The sequence below is a fragment of the Borostomias antarcticus genome, assembly GCF_949987555.1.
Source record: "Borostomias antarcticus genome assembly, chromosome: 12".
In the NCBI taxonomy this organism is placed as follows: domain Eukaryota; kingdom Metazoa; phylum Chordata; class Actinopteri; order Stomiiformes; family Stomiidae; genus Borostomias; species Borostomias antarcticus.
The window spans coordinates 3117919-3139601 of NC_140245.1; the positions used below are offsets into that span (position 1 = coordinate 3117919).

Genomic DNA, 21683 nt, shown 5'->3' on the forward strand with positions numbered 1-21683 from the left:
CTGTAAGACATCAGCCCCATTATTCTAAATTAATGGATCCATTTAGAGGGAAGTTAACCTCCTATGGCGAGCAAACTTCCTCAACTAAGTCGCTAATTCATTCGGAGCTTTCAGGACATTTTCTATCTTATAAAATTATTTAAAGGCTACGACTCATGAACCAAATGTATATTTCATTTAGGTTATTGTCTATAAATCGAGTTGTTTAAACTAGTTTATTTGACTTGTTCGTCAGACGGTGGGGGAATGGGCCTGAATAAAATCTACAATCGTTTTCACACCTTCAAACACAACCATTAGCCTTCCTTTACATTCCCTGATTGTTGATTTACATTTGCGACTAAATAGCATCTTTACGGCTGTTGACCGAGGGTTTACAGACTGTGGACAATACAAGAGCATTTGATATAAAACGTCGAGCTTGCAGAGGTTTGCAGTCACTCCATCTCCGGCTTTGAGGACACTCGTGCACAAGGAACAAGCAACCATGCGTCTTCATTCTGAGAAGTTACCTATTCTGGTGCTCGTTGCTATTATAGTGGGCATTGCTACTGCAAGGCCACCACAGGGTTATTTAGAAAATCACTTTGCAATGGAGAACGAACCTGAAGAGGTCCGGTCAGCGGCCATCAAAAGGCTTTTGGAAGTATTTGGAATGGAGGACCCACCGCTCGCTAGGGGCCACAAGCAGCCACCTCAGTACATGCTTGACTTGTACAACACTGTTGCAGATGTGGACGGCGTTACGAAGGATCCATATCTTCTTGAGGGGAATACAGTTCGCAGTTTCTTCGACAAATGTAAGCTCAATACTCAATGACGTTAATTCAGTTAATCAGTACCACGGCACCTGCAGCATCCCCGACTTTTTCTTCTTGTATATTTATGCTCACATGCTTGCATATGGACTGTGTCAACCTGGTGTAAACCCGGCTGCGTTATCGTAAGCTATAACATCATTTTCTCTTTCAGCACGTAGCGAACAAGTCGAGTTCCTGTTCAACTTGTCAACGGTTGCCAGAAGCGAGAAAGTTTTAACTGCTGAACTCCATCTCTTCAAGTTGAGACCGCAAGCCTCCACCATTTTCAACAGACATCATTTCTGCCAGGTAATATGAGATTAATATGCTGTTGGTATCGACCTGTATACACTTTGCAAAGAGTCAACTAAAATAACCTCTCAAAAGAAAGCAGGCCTAATGTTTATATTGATTGTATATTTTCCATATTTTATGCATAGGCCTACTATATTTCTTGTAATCTTTTATGTAGCCTATATTCTTTACTCTGTATATTCTTTATTCCAATCTATGCTGTACATTCTCACTGCTGAAACACCCAACCCCCCTCCAGGGGATTATTAAAGTTCATCTTATCTTATCTTAATTCTCTCCACCCTCCCCAAAAAACACAGGTCAGCGTTTATCAGCTCCTTCATACCAGTAAAAGCAACGTGACTCAGGGAAAAAAGCTGCTGTCCTCTCGACTGATCCCTGTCCACTCCACCGGCTGGGAGGTGTTCACCATCACGCAAGCTGTAGGTATCCATTACAGACACTGTGTTTACCCTGTACTCTCTCCATGTTCCTGTGACAGTGCGATTTGAACCCGTTCCACTTTAAGTTAACGTAAAACCTCCGCCTACGAAGGTACGCTCTTGGATGGTGGACGAAGGCAGCAACCTGGGCCTGCTGGTCACGGTGAAAACGCTGGGAGGGAGCCAGATGGACATGAAGTTGGTTCGTTTCGCCTCAGGGCGCAGCCACCACCAGAGCAAACAGCCCATGCTGGTCCTGTTCACCGACGACGGCCGCCGCTCCACCTCGCTGGAGAACATCAAAGGTACGACGCTCCCTGTGTTTTATATATCGTGACCGGATTGTGACGTCGAACGGAAATAGTTCCGTTCAGTTCAGTTCACTCAACTCTCGTCTCCTCCGCCCGCCAGATCTGGACGACGACCGCGCCCGCCCCGGCCCCGCCCACCTACCCGTCCCGGCGGCGTCCGCCCCGCGCAGCGCCCGCTCCCTGGACGAAGGCGAGGAGGAGGCCGAGCAGACGTCGTGCCGGCGCCAGCCCCTCTACGTGGACTTCGAGGAGATCGGCTGGTCGGGCTGGATCGTGTCGCCGCGCGGCTACAACGCCTACCACTGCAAGGGCTCCTGCCCCTTCCCCCTGGGGCAGAACATGAGGCCCACCAACCACGCCACCGTCCAGTCCATCATCAACGCCCTGAAGCTGACCCGGGGCATCGACACGCCGTGCTGCGTCCCCGACAAGCTCTTCTCCATCAACCTGCTCTACTTCGACGACGACGAGAACGTGGTGCTGAAGCAGTACAACGACATGGTGGCCGGGAGCTGTGGATGCCACTGAGACAAAAGAGACACTTTGCCTGGACTTTCAGACTCGCTGTCCCCCGGGGGCTGGACATTGCAGGACGTCAGGATCCAAGCGGTCCTAACGAAGGGAATTTGAGGTGTAGAGCAGTAGTTGTAGTTTATAGTGGTGGGTACTGAGTCCGGCTTGTCTGTAAGATAGAACGTAGTTCCCCCTACACAGTCAACTCCCTTTGGCATTCAATGAGGAGGTGGGAATATTAGCAGAGTCTTACATGTGGCATTGTAATATATGTATATAGTTACAAATTATAATATATGGCAGGACACTCATTGATATCCTGTGAAAGATGTAAATGTGTATATTATATGTTTTCTGGTTGTGAACTATTATAAAAAAGTTTAGTTTTAATAAATTGTGGAAAAAAAACGGAATTTGTTCATACATTTATTCTTTTATAAAAATTTAAAAGGCTATGGCTTTTAATCCCTATAGGGTGCTGAACACCTCATTCAAATGACTCCATCAATTGGTGGAGGAATCCCATGAGGAGGTAAAAGGTGAGAGATAAACAGAAAGATACTAAATCAAGTCACAGGCTGCAGCCGACCATGATCCCATCTCACAGATGACTCTCACTGCTGGTGTGGTCAGTGGCTGGGTGTCTGGGGGTGTTGTTGTATTTGTGCTGGGGGGCGGTCCAGGGGCCCGCTGGCTCCCCCAGGGCGGGGCGTCCCACGACGGTGGGGGTGTTCCAGAGCTCGTGTCTGGAGAGGTACTCGATGATGCCCACTCCCAGGGAGTCTCCCAGTACGTTGGTGGTGGTCCTCAAACGGTCCCTGACGGAGCAAAGATTATGGGTTTAGACTTTTGAAAGGACAAACACACAGATACATGTGTGTGTGTGAGCTTCCACATTAAATATGTTCATGAGTGCACACACAAACTCATTTTCTCACACACACACGCACGCAACCCCAAAACTCAACCGTACAGGAACCAATCAACGGCTATGATGAGGGTGATGTCCTCAGTGGGCAGTCCAACCGATGACAGTACGATCACCATGGTGACAAGGCCAGCCTGTGGGATGCTTGCTGCCCCAATGCTGGCTGCAGTCGCTGTGATACTGGGGACAGGAAACAGGACAGGACAATAACAGGACAATCACAGGACAATCACATACAGGAGAATTCAGTCGAATCATGACCGTCGGCTTTGACTATATAGATGTGACAATGATGTGAGGCCTAGGTAGGCCTAACAGAGAATTTACCCAAAGTCATTTTATTTTTATATTTTTTAAATCTTTATTTTACCAGTACCAGGGGAGCCCATTGAAACTCAAAATTCATTTTTTTCCTCTGCTTTTATCTAGGGTAACTGCATTAAAGACCAGAGTCTTTTGGTTTTGTCTTTTTTGTTTGTATTATTTGTTTTTTAAATATATATATTATTTGTATTAAAACCAGTCTTTTCTGTTTCTGTCTGTTTTTTCTTTCCTGTGTTGTGTTGCTGCTGTTTGTTCTTCCTGTCTGTCTTAATGCTTGTGTTTGTTCTTTCTGTCTGTCTTAATGCATGTGTTTGCTACCTGTTCTCTCTCGGGTCCGTTATTGCATTGCCTGATGTTGTGACTGCAGGGTGTGTTTGGGAAGTTTGATCTGTGCTCACTGTGTTGCCTGATCATGTGACTGTAATGTGTGGGAAATGACTGGATCTGTGCTGCTGTCTCTTTCTACGCAAGTGTTGGGAATCAGGATTTGTGTTGTTGTCTTTTAACTGTTTTTTAAATGAACCTTGGCATTACTTTTCAGCCCCCCCCCCCCTTCCCCAAGAGGCTTTTCCCTCTTTCCAGTCTGCTATTGTAAATAAGAATTTGTTCTTAAAGGAAAATGCTCGTTTTTGACAACCTGGACCTTATTTACGACATATTATAAGAAGTTTGACTCACCGAGATCACTTTTGTGTTGTTCGGAGGCCTGTAGAAGAAATTTAAAATCCAGCGCGAGCCAGTATATCCATGTAATGGCGTCCGACGGGGCAACGGGAATGCAGTTTCTCAAAATCCATTTTCGGCCGCTAAACGGTTGTTTTCATCAATCAGATTGCATGAATCGACAGTTGAGATTCCTCTACGCGAGCCATTGTTGTTTTGGTTTTCAAATACGTGGTCTTTAGCCTCTGTAATATGATCTTTACACGCCTCTCCCCCACTTGCTCCAGCACGCATGCGCACAGGCCAGCGCGCAGACTGGCTATTCTCCCTCACATTCTCTGCGCTACGATCGTTGTTGGTGCCGAGAATATTGTCGTCGTCATTCGTCAGCAACAATCCGATCGTAGCGCAGAGAATGTGAGCCGGAGAATAGCCAGTCTGCGCGCTGGCCTGTGCGCATGCGTGCTGGAGCAAGTGGGGGAGAGGCGTGTAAAGATTATATTACAGAGGCTAAAGACCACGTATTTGAAAACCAAAACAACAATGGCTCGCGTAGAGGAATCTCAACTGTCGATTCATGCAATCTGATTGATGAAAACAACCGTTTAGCGGCCGAAAATGGATTTTGAGAAACTGCATTCCCGTTGCCCCGTCGGACGCCATTACATGGATATACTGGCTCGCGCTGGATTTTAAATTTCTTCTACAGGCCTCCGAACAACACAAAAGTGATCTCGGTGAGTCAAACTTCTTATAATATATCGTAAATAAGGTCCAGGTTGTCAAAAACGAGCATTTTCCTTTAAGTACTTGCCTGATTAAATAAAGGTAAAAAAAGGGTTATCTTTAGTTAAAAAATCTGAATAAGTGCCATACAAATAAAGTTTATTATTATTATTGAGACCAGGGTCTCATTTGCAAGTAGCATCAGAAAATCCCAACTAACCTAATTGTGATGATCTGACCAAAGTCGAGGTCCATGTTGTTGACCTGGGCTATGAAGACCGCGGCCACAGCCTCGTAGAGCGCCGTGCCGTCCATGTTGATGGTGGCGCCCACGGGCAGCATGAAGCGCGTCACGCGCTCGTCCACGCCGTTGTTCTCCTCCAGGCAGCGGAAGGTAACGGGTAGCGCGGCAGAGCTATGAAACACACCGGAGGAGAGGATGATTCTTGTGGAAAAGAGGGGTGTGGAGCCCCAAAGCAGACACTTTCACTCACTCTGTGATCTCCAGTACTTCCTCTCTGATTGGCTTTGGTAAATAGATGGCACTTATATAGTGCTTTTATCCAATGCACTTTACAATGAAGTCCTCTCATTCACCCATTCACACACACATTCACACACCAATGGTGGCAGCCGCCATGCAAGGCGACATTTTGACATGTCGTCAGGAGCCGGGATTCGAAGCGCCGACCCTACGATCATTGGACGATAAGCTCCAAAGAGCCGAGGGGTCCCCGGGTCGGAAAAGCGCCTTACCTGGATGAGGTCCCGAAGGCGGTCAGGAGAGCCTGGAGGAGCCCGCCTATGAAGCGGTAGGGGTTCTTGCGCGTGGTGAGGAAATAGAGGGCGGGAAGCACCAGCACACTGTGGATCAGCAGACCGGTGATGACACACAGGGTGTACATGGCCAGCTGACCGCCCATCTGACCTACGTCCCCCATCTCCATGATCTTCCCCGCAATCAGGAACAGGATTCCCACAGGGGCATACCTGAGGGACAGAGGTAGTGGAAACCATAGGAAAACAACCATCAACCAACTGATCAACCAACCAATCAATCAACCAACCAACCAACCAACCAACCAACCAACCAACCAACTAATCAATTAATCAACCAACCAACCAATCAACCAACCAACCAATCAATCAATCAATCAATCAATCAATCAATCAATCAATCAATCAATCAATCAATCAATTAACCATAGGAAAGGACAGTAGGAGAGGTTTTAGGCTACAGTCTATTGATGTTTGTAAATAGTCCTTTCTCAAATAAATGTCAGACATTGGACTGTTTGTTTGTTTGTTTGTGCCTGCCTGGCTGGAGTGGGCCCACCTGAGAGGCAGAGTTTAGGAGAGTCACTGTTAGTGTGTCCATGTTATCTTACCAGATGATGATGCTAACCAGCTTCATGATAGCTTTGTTTAAGGTGTCGAATAAATCCCTCAGGGGCTGGCCGTCCGTCTTCATACTGCCCAGGACCAGGCCCAGGCTGATGGAGAACACGACCAGACCCAAGGCGTTGACCCCACTAGAGGAGCCAGCCGCGGGCATCATGTCCTCCATGGGGTCTCCGCTGGTACTACCAGCTAGGCTAGGCGGTGTGAAGGTCCAATTGGTCGCGGTGAGATTTGCAACAATGGTCGCAGTCTTCTTGATGTAGATTGTTTTATGCTAAATGCAGACAAAGATAAAGAGTATTTATTTTATTTTATAATAGTAATTTTATAATTAGTGTAAGAGCGAGGAAGAATAGAAGATCTTGCCAGGGTGACCCTACCTGCTTAAAACATGCTTCCACCAGATTTGAAGGGAACATATTCCTAGAGAGCAAAAAGATTTATAGTGGTTACATGACAGTGGATGTGCAAAACCCTCTACTGATGTTCCAATGTAATATTAAAGCAGACATAAGTGTTAACCTCGAAATATTTCACTGAGCACAGGTCACATTCTTCCCTCTGTACCTCACCTGACCAGGTCCATGAACGCGTCTACAGTCTGCACTGCCTCAATGCTGCCACTAGATGGGACTGGCGTGTCCCTGGTGCCTCTCCCAGGCCGCAGCAGAAGTACGACGACGATACCAGTGAACACGGCGATGACAGTGGTCACCATGTAGTAAACCAGGGCCCGCACGCCCATCCTGCCTGACGCCTTACTGTCCAGAGAGGAAATGCCTTAAAGACAATGCCAGAGGTCGGAGGTAAACATTAGGCTACTACTATCCCACGGGTAGGAGAGGAGCTGTTGTAAACGTGAAGGAATGTGCTATAACTTTAGACGAAGCCTTTTTTTTTTCTTTTTTTTTTCTGTGTGGCAACATTATAACTGTAGAAGAAAACACTGCATCACCGTGTAGCTACATTGAAGGTGTTCTATTAATACATCCATGTTCTTGCCAGACGGAACTGCAAGTGTAGCGCTTGTTCATACTGTTTGGTTTGTGTTTGGTCATCGAGAGAGAGAGAGAGCTCTGACTTTGTGAAACTGCAGTAGAGTTAAAATCCCCCTATAGTCTCAACGCCAGACCCATTAGAGTTCTTTCGCTGATACACTGCGTAAGCTACGCTAACTACGTTATCCTACTGCATGCTGCAGATCTAGGCCTATGCAGAGTGCAGCGATTCAACGTATATTTGAGTCTGGAGAGAGAGTAGCCTAGAATCCCACCAGCGTGACGTCTCGCTCACCCGTCACCAGGCTGGAGACGATGAGCGGCATGACGAGCATCTGCAGCATCCTCATCAGCAGGTCCCCGGGGAAGGACACGTACCTGACCTGTCTGGCAGTCATGCTGGAGCGCAGCGAGAGACCCAGCACAACACCTAGAAAACAAACAAACAAACAAACACCAGTCCACACGTAAACAAGAAGGTACGTACAGTAAACAAGCATTATTGGTCACGTATCAACCCTGTCCATCAGAGACTTGCCAATCACTCCCAGTAGCCTAATCAACTGTCTCAAGGAAAGACTTAAAGCCGATTTGGAAAATAGACAGAGAAATAAGCCAGGCGTCTGTTGTCAAAGATACTGTATCTTAAATCCCAATGTGATCAATCTGGTTAAATAAAGATTTAATTAGGCCTAATACAAATCGACACATGGACATTGATCATTTGAGGATTGTACTTGCCTATAACGACGGCAGCCACAGTGAGCACCACGAAAGCGTTCCTCCTGAGGAAGGCGTTTATAGCGAGGCATGTGTGGCATGTGCTCCCTGGGGGCCTGCGCGTCCGTCTGGCTGTCGTGGGCTGCTGGACCCCGCTCTTCTCAGGGTCCTCAGCTACGGACAGTCCGTTGGAGACGGGCGACATCTTGGTCGAAGTCTGCTCCGAAGCTCGGCCTAGGAAACGGGCCTGACGAGAGGGCAGCTGGTGACAGAGGATGGATGACGAGTGAGATATGAGTCTATCTGTTCCTCTTCACCAACATATTTTGGCGAACTGTGCCTCCGCTTGCCAGATACACCCAATTTGCCTTTCAGCCAAACAATTTGTATGAAACAAAAATAACATTTTTTAATGTAATATTTGACAAAACAAAGCTCATTGGCATCAAGTCTTCAAAGCTTTTACCACTTTAAAAGTATTGTATAAGTGGGAAAAATTGATATACAAGTGAGAAAATATGACATCATCACACAGAGAAATAGGATCAGATTTTGCATACCTGTTTGTAAATTGAAATATTCCAGCTCCCTCTTTTATAGCTGTAATATCTTCAGTTCAGTACATGACAATGTGACACATCAGCAGTCTCTTTGGTTTGCGAGGGCTCTTATGTGAACATTGGTCTTATCAAATGCTGCACAGTATGGTTGTCTGCTTCAGATTACAAACAGCAACAACAGGGAACAACAACAACAGCAGCAACAACAACAATTCAGACCGTGGATCTTACCTCCTCGCCTATGATAGCCTATAGTCATAGAGTAAAGCTTGATTCTCTTGTTTCTGAATGACCAGAACACAGTTTGTTACCAAAATTTTGGCGGTTAATAGTTTGGTCTTATCATTTGGTCCCTTCCTGCTGTGGTCATTCACTGCTAAGACCGATAGTGTGTGGCTCCATATCAGCCTCACTAAATAGTGGATTTGTCATCTGCACGTGAGATGAAATGCTTAGGGGCCCCCAGCATGGAGCTCGAACCTCCAACCCAGACCCAGCATGGAGCTCGAACCTCCAACCCAGACCCAGCGTGGAGCTCGAACCTCCAACCCAGACCCAGCTGAGCTACAGTAGCCAGGCAGCTGCAGTAGGTGTTTCACAGATACCTGCTTGTGTTTTTGTGCACGGCAATGCCAAATAAAACAAATTAAGTGCGAGTTCCCGTTGAATTGTAGATTTTATTATGGGATAATTATGGCATTATGGATATTGCATACAGCAGACTACAGTATCTTGTCCTAATACCGATACAGTAGGAAAAAGTGTGGTCAAAACACTAGACAGTTTATGACCCAAAAACAGGCACTGAGGTAATGATTCTGCCCACAGGACAGTGAGAGGAGGGTGAATGGAGATACACAACCTACACAGTTGGCTAGGAGTTAGGGTAACCCCATATCAATGAAAATATAAATGCAGATAATTGCATAAAAGTTTACGAAATATAATAATTCAATTATATTTGTAAGCATATTGTACTTATATATACATTCTCTTAAAAGAGAACCACCACAAATAGTATTTTTGAGAAAAAAAATAGGGTTATACAAATACTAGATATCAAGCTCTTGATTAAAATAAACCTTGTTTCATGTGGACTCAGTCGATTTGTCCCATGAATAACCCAGTTCTAAAGCGCTGGTAACCTGATCCTAGACCGAGGAGTTGCCCATAGACTAGCTCTAAGGGGTTGATGGCACTGGGCACCATGCTTCACGACAGCCCTTAGTCATTGTCAAAGGGGCTGCCATTCAGATCAGGGAAAACGATGAAATGCTGCCATTATAAAGGGCCCAGAGGCTGCGGACACCTGATCCCCTCTTTTGCCTTGGCCTCCTTTTGTCCCAGCATTTCATATCTGACATCCCCAGCAGCAGGCCCCCAGACGCACCTCGTACTGGGACTGTAATGGAACTGAGGCCCGAGGTGTGTGAGCGGTGTGTGTGTGTGTGTGTGGGTGCTCGGCAATGGGGAACAAGCAGACCATCTTCACGGCACAACAGCTCGACGCCTATCAGGTCGGTGTGTGTGTGTGTGTGTGGCTCCTGTTTTCACGCTCACCTTAGCGGTAGAGGAGAGTGTGCAGGCTTGCTGACTGAGTCAGAGGATTGCGTCCACTTTAATCTGGCATTCCTATCGTCTGGAGAGTAAATTGTGTGTGTTGTGTAGGGGGTGAGGTGCTTACAGGACAGAAGTCTTGACACTCTTGTCACACTTCTTCTGTATCTTCACTTACCGATCAAACAGACCCATCAGGTGTGTGGCAGAAGAGCTGCTCGTGTTCTCAGAGATCACAGCTGTGTGACGTATTTAACCCAAACAGAGCAAAGTGAGGTTGGCTCTGTAGCATCTGTTGATTTAGCTTTTATTGATTTGCTTTAGGCGAGTTCCCTTGAAGTTCCTTCATCTTTAAGAGTTTTCCAATCAACATCCCAATGTCTCTTTGATTAGGCTAGAATGATACATTTGTGTAAAAAAGTATAGGCTATGGTTACTTTTTTAGGATGACTACCTAGAAGTAGTAGTAGTTACTTTATTTAATTTATTTATCGAAATTGCACCGTTAAAGGAAGTATAAAAACATAACAATCCACTGATGATAAATGAAATATACAATGATGCATGAGAGTTTTTGCATGTCATATGATAATAACATATAAACAAAGTAGGTAGGATACTATAGCAGCTTAATTCACATTAATTTATATATTTGGATTAACAACCCTAGACTTCAGTATGGAAACCAATCAATATTATAGTCTACTACTGTATGTCTAATTCTTGATTTGTTTGTACAATCAACCAATACCTTTACAGGACTGCACATTCTTCACCAGGAAAGAGATTCTAAGGTAAACAATCCCATACTGTATAATCACAGTTGTGCAGCGTTTGATTTTGAGGGTTGTGGCTGAAATGCTGAAACAATCAATAAACTAGAAATTGAATGGGTTCTAAACTGACCCATGCTACACCCCTCCACCGAGTTTCATGAAAAGCAGTGTTTTTGCGTAATCCTAGTCCAAAAAATTAATGGAGGTGAATGGCCAGCCCGGCCGTGTTTGGCCGGCTTGTGGACCCACCCCGTGATTTGGATCCACTCCAGAATTTAATGGGTTGTTAGTTGGCCCATGCTAAAACCCTCCACCGAGTTTCATGAAAATCATTCTGGTAGGTTTTGCGTAATCCTGCTAACAGACAAACAAACAAACACACACACAAGCAAACATGGACCACCAAAAACATTACCTTGCCCTGCACTGTGGCTGGGGCGGAGGTAAATATGTTGTCAGTATTTGTGCATACCAGAGATTAATTACATAAATATTAAGTGTGAAATTGGTGAAGTTGTACATGACACTCAATTACTTTCCAGAACTTTTTATGTTCTGTGTCACTGAACCTTTAACTTCAGTGAAAGTCATTCACTAGTCCGGCACAATCATGTAGTAACGGGACACCAAATAAACACCTACAGTATATCAAGTCCAGGTTGCACATAAAATGAGAATATTTGATATGCTGTCAAACACAATGTGGTTATAAAATATCCAACAAGCAAACCGTTTAAACTGTCATTCACCTGTACCCTTTTCTATTGCTGTCGTTTAAACTGTCATTCACCTGTAGGCTGTTCTATCGCTATCGGGATTTGGCACCACAGCTTGTTCCACTTGACTACAGCAACAAGCCAGATGTGAAGTTACCCTATGAGCTGATTGGCAGTATGCCAGAGCTGAAGGTAGCCTCTCTCTCACACACACACACACACACACACACACACACACACACACACACACACACACACACACACAAGACCCGCTCCCCCTGTGTTGTCTATCCATAATTAATGTTCAACTAATTGACAGCAGTCTTTGAACGGTTACGAGTTACCTGACTCTTTTAAACTTGAGGAAAGCCTGTGGGTCTCGTAGGGCACACTTGTTATCAATCTGGCTGGTTATGCGCCTCTTTACCCACAAGCCCGTACAATGACGACAACACTGACGCATGTAAACACCCCATAGGTCAGTTCTGTGAAAGAGGAAATGTTTAGTCTGTTTTGGTTAATAAGAATACTTTTCTGAATGAAAAAGTCTCCTGCACACCTGAGCTGCCTCCCAGACAGACGAGAGAAATGCTTAAGTCATAAAATGGAAAAAAACAAAACAAAAAAACTACACTCTGTCTTTACTTGCACATCTAAATATTTCTATTGGTTTATTTCAAATTCATAATAATGATTATTTGCAACTCCAGCTCCAGCTGTGACAGCCCAGAGCCTAATAGATTTTCTTGCTCCAAATATCAAACCAGAGACTTAAGACGTGCATTCACATGTTACTGTACTTAATAAATATCCCAGTGTTTGTCCCTGGTGGTTCCTCAGGACAACCCTTTCCGCCAGAGGATCGCTGAGGTTTTCTCGGAGGACGGAGAGGGAAACATGACGCTGGACGACTTCCTGGACATGTTCTCGGTGATGAGCGAGATGGCCCCGCGAGACCTGAAAGCCTACTACGCCTTTAAAATCTACGGTAAACACACAGTCAGCGGAGTAGCAATCTGGGATTTGAAACCCTTCTATACCTAGTTCATTATTTCTCTCCTCAGTTCTGCAACATTTTTCACAGCCAGGGTGAAACGTTTGTGTTCCCTCACCGTCACGGGCTAGGCTACCGTACACAGTTGCGACTACTCATGGGGCGGTCTGCCTTTTACCAGTGACCCCAGTAGCCTAAGCTCACCTATATAGCATGAGAAGAGGTCATAGAACTTTAACCACAATAGGAGGGCGGGCGGATCAGGGGGTTATGAATGATTGATCGGCCCGTTATGGAGAGGCCAGCCCGTGAAAGCCCAGGTTGTGGTATAGGCGCCAGGAGACCCCTAATTAAGACGGGGGTGATACACGAAGATGTTCTCCAGCATGTAGCCGTGGTCATGGGTCAAGGAAAGTTTTCATCCATTATTAAAGCCGTCTAAAAAGAGAAACAAGGGAGGCTTTATTCAAAAAAGGCTTAGTTATACGGGGCAAAACAGGAACAAAAAACTTAGTTACACTGGACAAAACAGGAACCATGAATATGACTACACAGGTAGGCACTGAACTGGAATTGACTCAGTAAGTGAATTATTATTATTATTATTATTATTTTAAGTCTCAATAAGTCTAGCCTCGCGACACAAGAGTTTAACTTGTGAGTCTAAATTAAGTCGTAATAAGTCTGCCAGGACTGGGTGTGTCGATCATGTGTGTAGGCCTACTGTACGTCTATGGACATGGTGATAAATTCTTGATAAGTAGGGTTATCACACTACAACAACTGCTTCCCCACATACAAACGCCCGTTGGTTCAAGCAGCCACAGGCTTGTTGAGTAAAAGCGTCACCTTTACTGACAGACTAAAATGACTGATCAACTTCTTCAAAACTAAGACTTCCTCACCAAAATCAAACCAAATGATGGTCAGTATAATGGGTATCCAAGGCCTAAGCAGAACATTACAAACTAGAAATGGTGCTCACGGAGCACAGACCTCCGCCCATGAATGCATTCCGTGGCTCTGTGCGCGCGAGCAGGACATGTTTGGTATTTCTGCGTTTGTTAGGCCGAGAGCTCTATGCCAGTCCAAACCCCATGTGACCATCCCACGTCGAGATAAGGCTGTTTCAATTCCCCCCATTGGCAATGAATGTGGGTAACTTTTCACTCCTGAGACTAAGTCCAAAAAAGGAACGGAGGTGAATGGCCGGCCATCTTTGATTGTTCTTCCTCTCCTCTGAGACTTCAACAACGACGACTACATCTGCAAGTCGGACCTGGAGAAGACGCTGAACAGACTGACGCGCAACGAGCTGACGGAGGATGAGGTGAGGATGGTGTGTGAGAAGGTCATGGACGAGGCTGACCTGGACAACGACGGCCGCCTCTCCCTGGAGGACTTCCAGCACATGATTGTCCGAGCTCCCGACTTCCTCAGGTCTGCCCTGACACCAAACACATGTGCCCCTTGACAATTTGTAATCTTTAAAAAAAAAAACAAGAGTTATGCAAAACCAAGAGTAATTCTTGTTTTGGAGGTTATTGTCAGAGTGAGGCCCAGACTTACTGTAATCATGGCTATGAATAGTGCACAGTCAGAATGTTGAGGACATTGTTGACGCTATTTTGAGTTAACTATCTCTTTAAAATCAGCCACAGCTTATGTTAAGAGTATGTTTTCATGTAAGTGTATCTTCTGTCCTCAGTACCTTCCATATAAGGATATGAAGAGAAATCGGGCTCACTCACTAGAAGTGCTGGAGGAGGTCACTTTGCACTTCATGAGGACATGTAAAATGACCAATAATAGGACTTCAAACCCAACAACTGAGGAAGATTTGTCATTTCGCAAGCTCTGTTTCTACCAAGAGCTGATGTTTTGGACTCAGTGGTTTGTATCTCGTGCTTTGCTACTTCATGTTCTTTCACTTCTCCTGTGTGTGACGCATTCCACTAGAGTGGGGTGGTTAGCTTAGCACAGCAGGCTCAACAGTATTGGCCTGGTTAGGTGTGTTGTTTTCAGCAGTGTTTGACAGACTCAGACTTTGTTAAAGTGATGCTAAAACTGACATAGCCACTGCTTTGTAAACGATTGGACGTGACTCTGGCCTGTTTCCTGTACCTCTCAAGAGAGGGTTCATTGGCTTTATAACAATCAACAGGACATTTGCATTCTCCTCTATGGGGCTCAGTTACTGCAAGTTATACAAGAAACACCTGTCAATCATTTCCAATGAACCACAGAGGTGTGATGGAGGGAGAGTCTGTGCCATGCAGGCAGTCACGGTCCATTGTGAAACCATGAGATCAACTGACAGTTGAATAGTCCACTGTTATAATTTATTATAAATCATGTTGTAGGCTAGGGATGTAACGATATATGAGCGTATAATGATAAGCCGCAATAAAATTGGATTAAATTTAGCGCGATAAAACTATTATTTAAAACTGTTTGATATCTGTGCTTTGAAAAACTCACTATAAATACTGTCCAGCATCAAAGTTAGCAACAGTCTCCAAGACACATTATTTTAATGTTTATGCAGAAAAAAAGTTTATAGTGCTGCTACTTTCATTTGTGGTTTTCAATATGAAACTTGGTGAAATGATTTCAGTGTGTATCAGTAGTTTTAGAAAAATTTCAGCATTTTATAATACCGCGATAATACTGATAACCGTGATCATTTTGGTCACTATAATCATATGAAATTGTCATTCACATAGTTACATCTCTATTGTAGGCAGAACAAGAGCACATTTCAGATTTTAAAAGAATCATTTTTTTTATTAAATCAATAGTACAGATATCTACAAACTGTAGATCATTTTTCCATGATTTTTTTTTTTAGAAAGTACAGTACAATTAAAGTAGATCTCTTTAAATGTGATATTTACAACTGCTTTTTTTCTTCAAAATGTTATGTTTTTTCTCCCGGTGTACCTCTCACAATATCGACAATGTAATGAAAATGTGGTCATAAAAAAGTAATGTAAATGATATGCATTTACTGACAGGAATAAAAAATAAACTCTTTGATGATGAGAATTCAAGGGGAATTATTTGGACAGAAAATGTTCAAACATGAACTCACACCAAAGCCCGTTCTCTATTCTGCGGTGTTTTAAAGCTATCATTCAAATGAGAAAACAGAAATCTCTCCACATTACGATTGGAAGAATAGCTATGTGCCCTCCTACTATAGCCTATCCCAGTCCTCAGTAACACACTAGCTTGGCTGGTCATTGCATTCAAGATATCAAAAATGTGGAAAGTAATTTTACAAATGGGCTTGCATCATGTTCATAGCTCAGTGCTTCCATTTTACACAGCATAGATATGATGTGGAGACTGTATGAGTTGTGTGGTTTCCAACAACAACAAAAACAACCAAACAATTACACAAAAATGCAGAGGTCCAAATTTCACGATGCATAGCTCAAAAATGGAAGAGAGAGTCTTGGCCATTAAGACAAAATGGTCGTGGTGCAGTGGTCATGAGATCCTGATCGCTGTTGAAAGGTGCAGACTAGCAAGGACGATCCCCTCTCATTGTGCATTTTGTAAAATCTTTTTTCTGTTCTTTTTCAGACACAGACATTTAAAAAATGATAAGGAAGAGGTGGGGAGAATGGGGTCAGCTGATGTATCAATGCAAAACACAAGCAATGTAAACATCTATATCACACATCCACTGTACTCTGCGTTTCTGGAGGGGAAGGACAGAAATAAGCTAAAGCATAACACTGGTTTTCAGTGGAACTCTAAAGTGTGAACTCCGGGTTTACACTTGACATTTTCTTGGCGTTTGACCTTATAACCAAATATTCAACAGTCAAGTTCACCACCCAGTTGTCAAACGAGGTACTGAACACAACAGGAACAAACCGACACACACCCTCAACACAAACATTTGGAAGTTTGGACTGGTTTCCCCTGGGCTTCATAAGCCAAGAGATTATTACATTTATACTATACTCAAATTTGGCAGAGCAGTAACATGGAACGAAAATATCAAATATCAAAACATTTTTATGTCCACTCTTGTATCATGGAAGGGTTCCTCTACTTACTGCTACAGTATCAAGACCATGGAATGGACATAATTAAATTGCAAAGAATAAGAAGGTAATTTATAAACAGGTGAAATAAAATTCCAAATGCATCTGGGGTAAGCCCAAAATATTCACCATATCAATGGACCATGAATGTTGGATCATGCTCAAAATGCTCATATTGCGAAACTATCACTTGGCACAGACTACACACGAAACACAGGTTATTGGTAAAGTGCAAGGAATTGCATGGAAAGATCTTGTCCGCATTAGACCATTGTTATGAGCTGATCGCTACAGTAACAGCATACAGTTCCACCTGCTGCAACCAGAGACTTCATATAGCCGGGGTGTTAATCAGAATGGATAAACGGATGTGACTGACAGCGTCCCGAACTACATCATACAGTCAGTTACCATAACTCTCCAGAGAGGGTAAGTCTGGAAACGGTCACATTTCTTTAACACAGACTTCTTGAGCAGAAAACAACACTGTAAAGCTGGAATGTGCTCCACAATCTGGGAGTTTCAGGCTACAGACCTTCAAACACAGAAGTGTGCATGTAATTATAGGCCACAAGCCTGGGGGTGCCGCGACTGAGGACGCTGAGTAAACAAGCCGAACAACACTTGAACACAGCAAATGAACTTGGTTCAGAGAGCCATGAACTCTCCATTCACAGTCACATTAAAACGATTGTCAGGGGACCGTATGTGTAAACAAATTTGATGTTACAAGTGAATACAACAATTATTTTCTGCATAAATCAAATGTTATGGTGGGGAGTTCTTTCCTATGATGCTGTGCCTTCTGGGCATTTTACACATTTAACAACTCTTCCTTCTTCACAAACCAAAAGCCAGTCAGTCTCTGGTTCACATGTACAGCGTAGACAGGGACCAAGACTAATAAAATAATAACCAAGCATCACATTGTATTTCCAACCCCCAAACCTTCAGAGGTTATTCGTGTTATGATTACATCTTGAAGACGGAGCTCTGCTGTTGTGCAACAAGGTTAAATGAGTGAACAATGGCGATGTTGTTCCAGGGACATGAGACATAAGGAAGAGGTGTCTTGTGTGTGGTATGGCGGTATGGAGGGGGCGGGGAAGGGGGTGTAAGGTGACCTCTTCAGGTCACGACCTCTGCCAGTGTGTCGGTCGAGTCCACTGAGACGCAGGGGTTTTATAAGCTCAAAGGAGGGGAAGGTGGGGGGGGGGGCGGGGTCATGAGAAATCATGGGAAGTGGACGACTCCTACACCTGCCCTGGAGCATGGCGCTTGGTGAGGGCTGGGAGGGGGAGAGAGAGAGAGAGAGGGAGAGGGAGAGAGAAAGCGAAGGGGGGGGGGTGCTAGGAGCCAAGCACAGTCCAGTCGTGTCCACAGGCAGCCCGGTGCTGGACGGTAGGTTAGCTAAGGCCTTGACGGTCCTCACAGTAGGGCACAGCGGAAGAAGCTGATCTTTTTCTGGGGCTCGGAGATCTTCACCCCCTGGGTGCTGCCCTGGGGGTTGTTGCCCTCCTGGAAAAACAGACGCACACACGAGCACAGCTCGTTACCTGCATTATAACTGGTCCGGCCACTAGGCAAAACACACAAAGACTCTTTGTACTAAGAAAGTGGTTGTCTACTAAGAAAACATGTCTGGTCAAGCAACCCTCCTTACATAAACACATCTGTTGAGCACAGTGAAGTGCAGGTGTCAACGGTTCAATAGAACAGCCTACAGGAAACCGGCACACTTGAAAATAAAGTTCATCTCACCAATTTTGTGTCCATTTTTGATTTGATGTCTCTGGCAAGTGTCAGGAAAGACTACAAAAGCAAAACAATAGACATAGTTAGCCGCATCTCAGTACTACCTAGAGATCCGCATACATCATATTTAATTACGTGTCAAATTCTCCTTTACTCACGTTTTCCACATTGATATTGGCCTTTGCACTCGTCTCCATGAACTTGATACCGTACTCTAACGCCAGCTGAGAAAAGAGGAGAGCGACGGATTCATTCACCCAGGCTTGTTTTGTGAGTGGACATGAACAAAAACACAACTCGACGAGGCTAGGGTTGGTCCGACGGCGCAGGCCTCACCTTTTCGCCCCTGTCTTTGGACACCTGCCGCTTGTCGTTGATGTCGCATTTGTTCCCAAGGACCATCTTCTCCACGTCGGCTGACGCGTGCTAGACGGGTACAGGACAGATTGAACACCGGGCCTAAATATGATACATGCACCTCGGTTGACTCAGGGGCATCCACTAACCAGCAGTAGCTCATGAAAAAATATCGCCTGTGGGTTGAAGTGATGATCTTCCCGGTGGCGGGCGAATCCCTCCGGGAAGGCGACGCGGATTGGGAGTTATTTTGCATGAAGTGGACTTCGAGGCTATTCTATGCAGATTCCAGGTGAATTTCACGTGGCGGTGTCCAATCGGGAGAGGGTAAAAGTGATAGACCCTGGCCTGTGATCTCCCCAAATGTGGAAGTCAGAGCTTATTTCGATATAACTGACCACATATTGAGAATCTACATCCTTACTTTCGTGCCTGAAATGACATTAAAACTTAATATAAAGTGGCATATTAACAATCCTACAGACACATCTGAGTCAACTGATAATGGCGGCAGGTGACAGGAAGTGAAACCGAGTGAAGCGTTCAAACCGCGGGGGTCACATTTGCTGGCTAGTGGACATGCCCTGTCAGCGCAATATTAAAACATGGCTCAACACATGTGGTTCATCACCTCCTCTATGTTCCTAATCCAGTTTTTGATGTTTTCGAAGGACTTCTCGTTGGTGATGTCATAGACTAGCATGATTCCCTGCAATGAAAGCACATCAAGAGACGGAGGGCATGACGGCAGTTGGGTTAAAAGTAAGCAGCCTTTAAATTGAGAGACATGGATACGGCCCATGGGTGAGACAATATTTGAATTCACACACCATCGCGCCCCTGTAGTATGCTGTTGTGATGGTTCGGAAACGCTCCTGGCCGGCTGTGTCCCTTTGAGAAACGTGAAACACCACAAGAGATTTAGATTAGAAATATCCAGCCTGTCACACACTCATACAACAATGCATGTTTCCCAACCAGACATATTCAGTGTATACTCACTTTATATAACAGCCTTGCTACAGTGTGAGCTTGGTCTGATAGTGAATGTTTAAAAGGTTTAGCTAACAGTGCTCCCTTCGACAAAAGAGGAGGAGGGAGCAACAACTTACCATATCTGCAGCTTGATCTTCTTTCCATCTAGTTCTATAGTTCTAATCTTGAAGTCAATGCCTGGAGGAGATAACGTCACACATACTAGTGAGAGTGCTGTCCAGTGTTTCCATGTTAAAACACTTGACCAACTGTGCAGTTAGCTGGCCGGTTAACCGTAGCTAATGGTTAGTTACCTGTATGTCTAGATTGCTAGCCGACAAGAGGCTAACTGATCAGCTAACAATGTGGCTAGTTAGACTATCCAACTCGTTAGTCGGTTAGCTATGCCTAGCCAGCTTAGCTGGTTATAGAGCCATCTATATACACACACAATAGAAGAGGCGTATTAGCTAGCTAGTGTTACCAATCCACTTCCTGAGACTGGGTCAGTTCTATCTAGCTAGCAAGGTACCGTCGTTAGCCGTTCATGTTAGCACTGGCTCACCCAATCCAGGAAGTGGCTCTTCGTGTTTGACAGCAGGGCCATCTTTAACTCTCTAGCTAGCTAACTAGTTAGCACAAGCTATACCACCAGCTACCACTAACGTTCTTAGCCAGGTAAGTGTGGATGAATATGTTTCAACACACATTTGATATGGAATAGCTAGCATATGGGACATTATTGATGCAGATTTAGGAATTAGTCACATTGTTAGCTTAGGAAGCTAGCTACCGATAGCCGCTAGTGCTAGCTAGCCAACTTGTCTCTAGACGTCAGACATACTATCGACGTGTTGTAAACATGGATACAAAACTACAGCAAATCCATACCTATAGTTGAGATGAATGTTGAGTTGAAGGCATCTTCTGAGAACCTGAACAAAACACAGGTCTTTCCGACACCGGAATCCCCGATTAAGAGTAATTTAAACAAATAATCGTATGTCTTCGCCATACTTGATAATGCGGAAATCCCGCCCGGCGAAGCGCTGCACGGCGTCGCTACCAAATAGTGACGTCACTGATCACGTTGGAGGAGCGTCCATGGGTCACGTTGGCTCTGCTCTGGAGAGCATCAGCAGCAAAGACAGGACAACATTTCTCTCTAAATATTGTGATGGACCAAGAGTGTGTGTATGTGGTGGTGGTGGTGGTGGGGGGGGGGGGGGGGGGGGGGGGGGGGGGGGGGGGCCCTGGTGGGAAGGGATAATTAGCTAATTGATTACAATGATGGACAGCTGTGGGGTTACAAACGCACCTGTGATTGTGGGGTTAAATAGAGAGAGCCAGGAAGTGGAGGAATTGGCTCGGGGTTGCTGGTAGCCGACTGTTCGGGGGCTGAAGTAACCAGAGGTGCCGTGAACAGCTTACACTGCCTGACCTGGATGTATATCCCCCCCATATTAATTTTAGTAATCCTTTCCAATAAAGATTATTGCTGTGTATCGAAACTGTGGTTGGTGATGTTGTTACCTCTCACGTAGTCTGACTCAACGGATGTAGGTTTTGGCAATTCATGGGTACCAAATGTAGTCCAAGATCTGCCATATTTGTGCCCTACACAGGTGTGTCAATTTATCTGATTGCATAGGATCAATTCATGGGTACCAAATGTAGTCCAAGATCTGCCATATTTGTGCCCTACACAGGTGTGTCAATTTATCTGATTGCATAGGATTCTATGCACTAGAGCCAATTAGACCACTTGATACACCTGTGGAGGACACAAAGATGGCAGGTCTAGGACTACA

At 44.8% G+C, this 21683-nt stretch overlaps 4 protein-coding genes across 4 annotated transcripts; 2 read left to right on the forward strand and 2 right to left on the reverse strand.

The window, feature by feature from the left end:
• Positions 1-487: 487 nt before the first annotated feature.
• admp (anti-dorsalizing morphogenic protein) lies at positions 488-2376 on the forward strand (the record flags this gene model as incomplete). The annotated part of the gene is made up of 5 exons (XM_084447196.1): positions 488-800; positions 973-1109; positions 1415-1537; positions 1650-1842; positions 1949-2376. The coding sequence occupies 5 exons, from the start codon at positions 488-490 to the stop codon at positions 2374-2376; spliced, it is 1194 nt and encodes a 397-aa protein (XP_084303322.1).
• A 586-nt stretch (positions 2377-2962) lies between these two features.
• On the reverse strand, positions 2963-7874 carry LOC311316357 (excitatory amino acid transporter 1-like; the record flags this gene model as incomplete). Its single annotated transcript, XM_084447198.1, has 8 exons — positions 7697-7874; positions 6976-7183; positions 6784-6826; positions 6391-6677; positions 5759-5992; positions 5223-5417; positions 3335-3469; positions 2963-3179 (listed from the first exon to the last, which is right to left on the reverse strand). The coding sequence occupies exons 1-8, from the start codon at positions 7797-7799 to the stop codon at positions 2963-2965; spliced, it is 1422 nt and encodes a 473-aa protein (XP_084303324.1). The 5' UTR covers positions 7800-7874.
• Positions 7875-10147: 2273 nt separating this feature from the next.
• On the forward strand, positions 10148-14562 carry cib3 (calcium and integrin binding family member 3; the record flags this gene model as incomplete). Its single annotated transcript, XM_084447199.1, has 5 exons — positions 10148-10198; positions 11773-11922; positions 12571-12718; positions 13969-14164; positions 14433-14562. The coding sequence occupies 5 exons, from the start codon at positions 10148-10150 to the stop codon at positions 14452-14454; spliced, it is 567 nt and encodes a 188-aa protein (XP_084303325.1). The 3' UTR covers positions 14455-14562.
• LOC311316198 (ras-related protein Rab-8A-like) lies at positions 14485-20909 on the reverse strand. Its single transcript, XM_084447007.1, has 8 exons — positions 20764-20909; positions 20010-20070; positions 19728-19788; positions 19529-19606; positions 18877-18966; positions 18699-18764; positions 18547-18597; positions 14485-18303 (listed from the first exon to the last, which is right to left on the reverse strand). The coding sequence occupies exons 1-8, from the start codon at positions 20885-20887 to the stop codon at positions 18214-18216; spliced, it is 621 nt and encodes a 206-aa protein (XP_084303133.1). The 5' UTR covers positions 20888-20909; the 3' UTR covers positions 14485-18213.
• Positions 20910-21683: the final 774 nt, after the last annotated feature.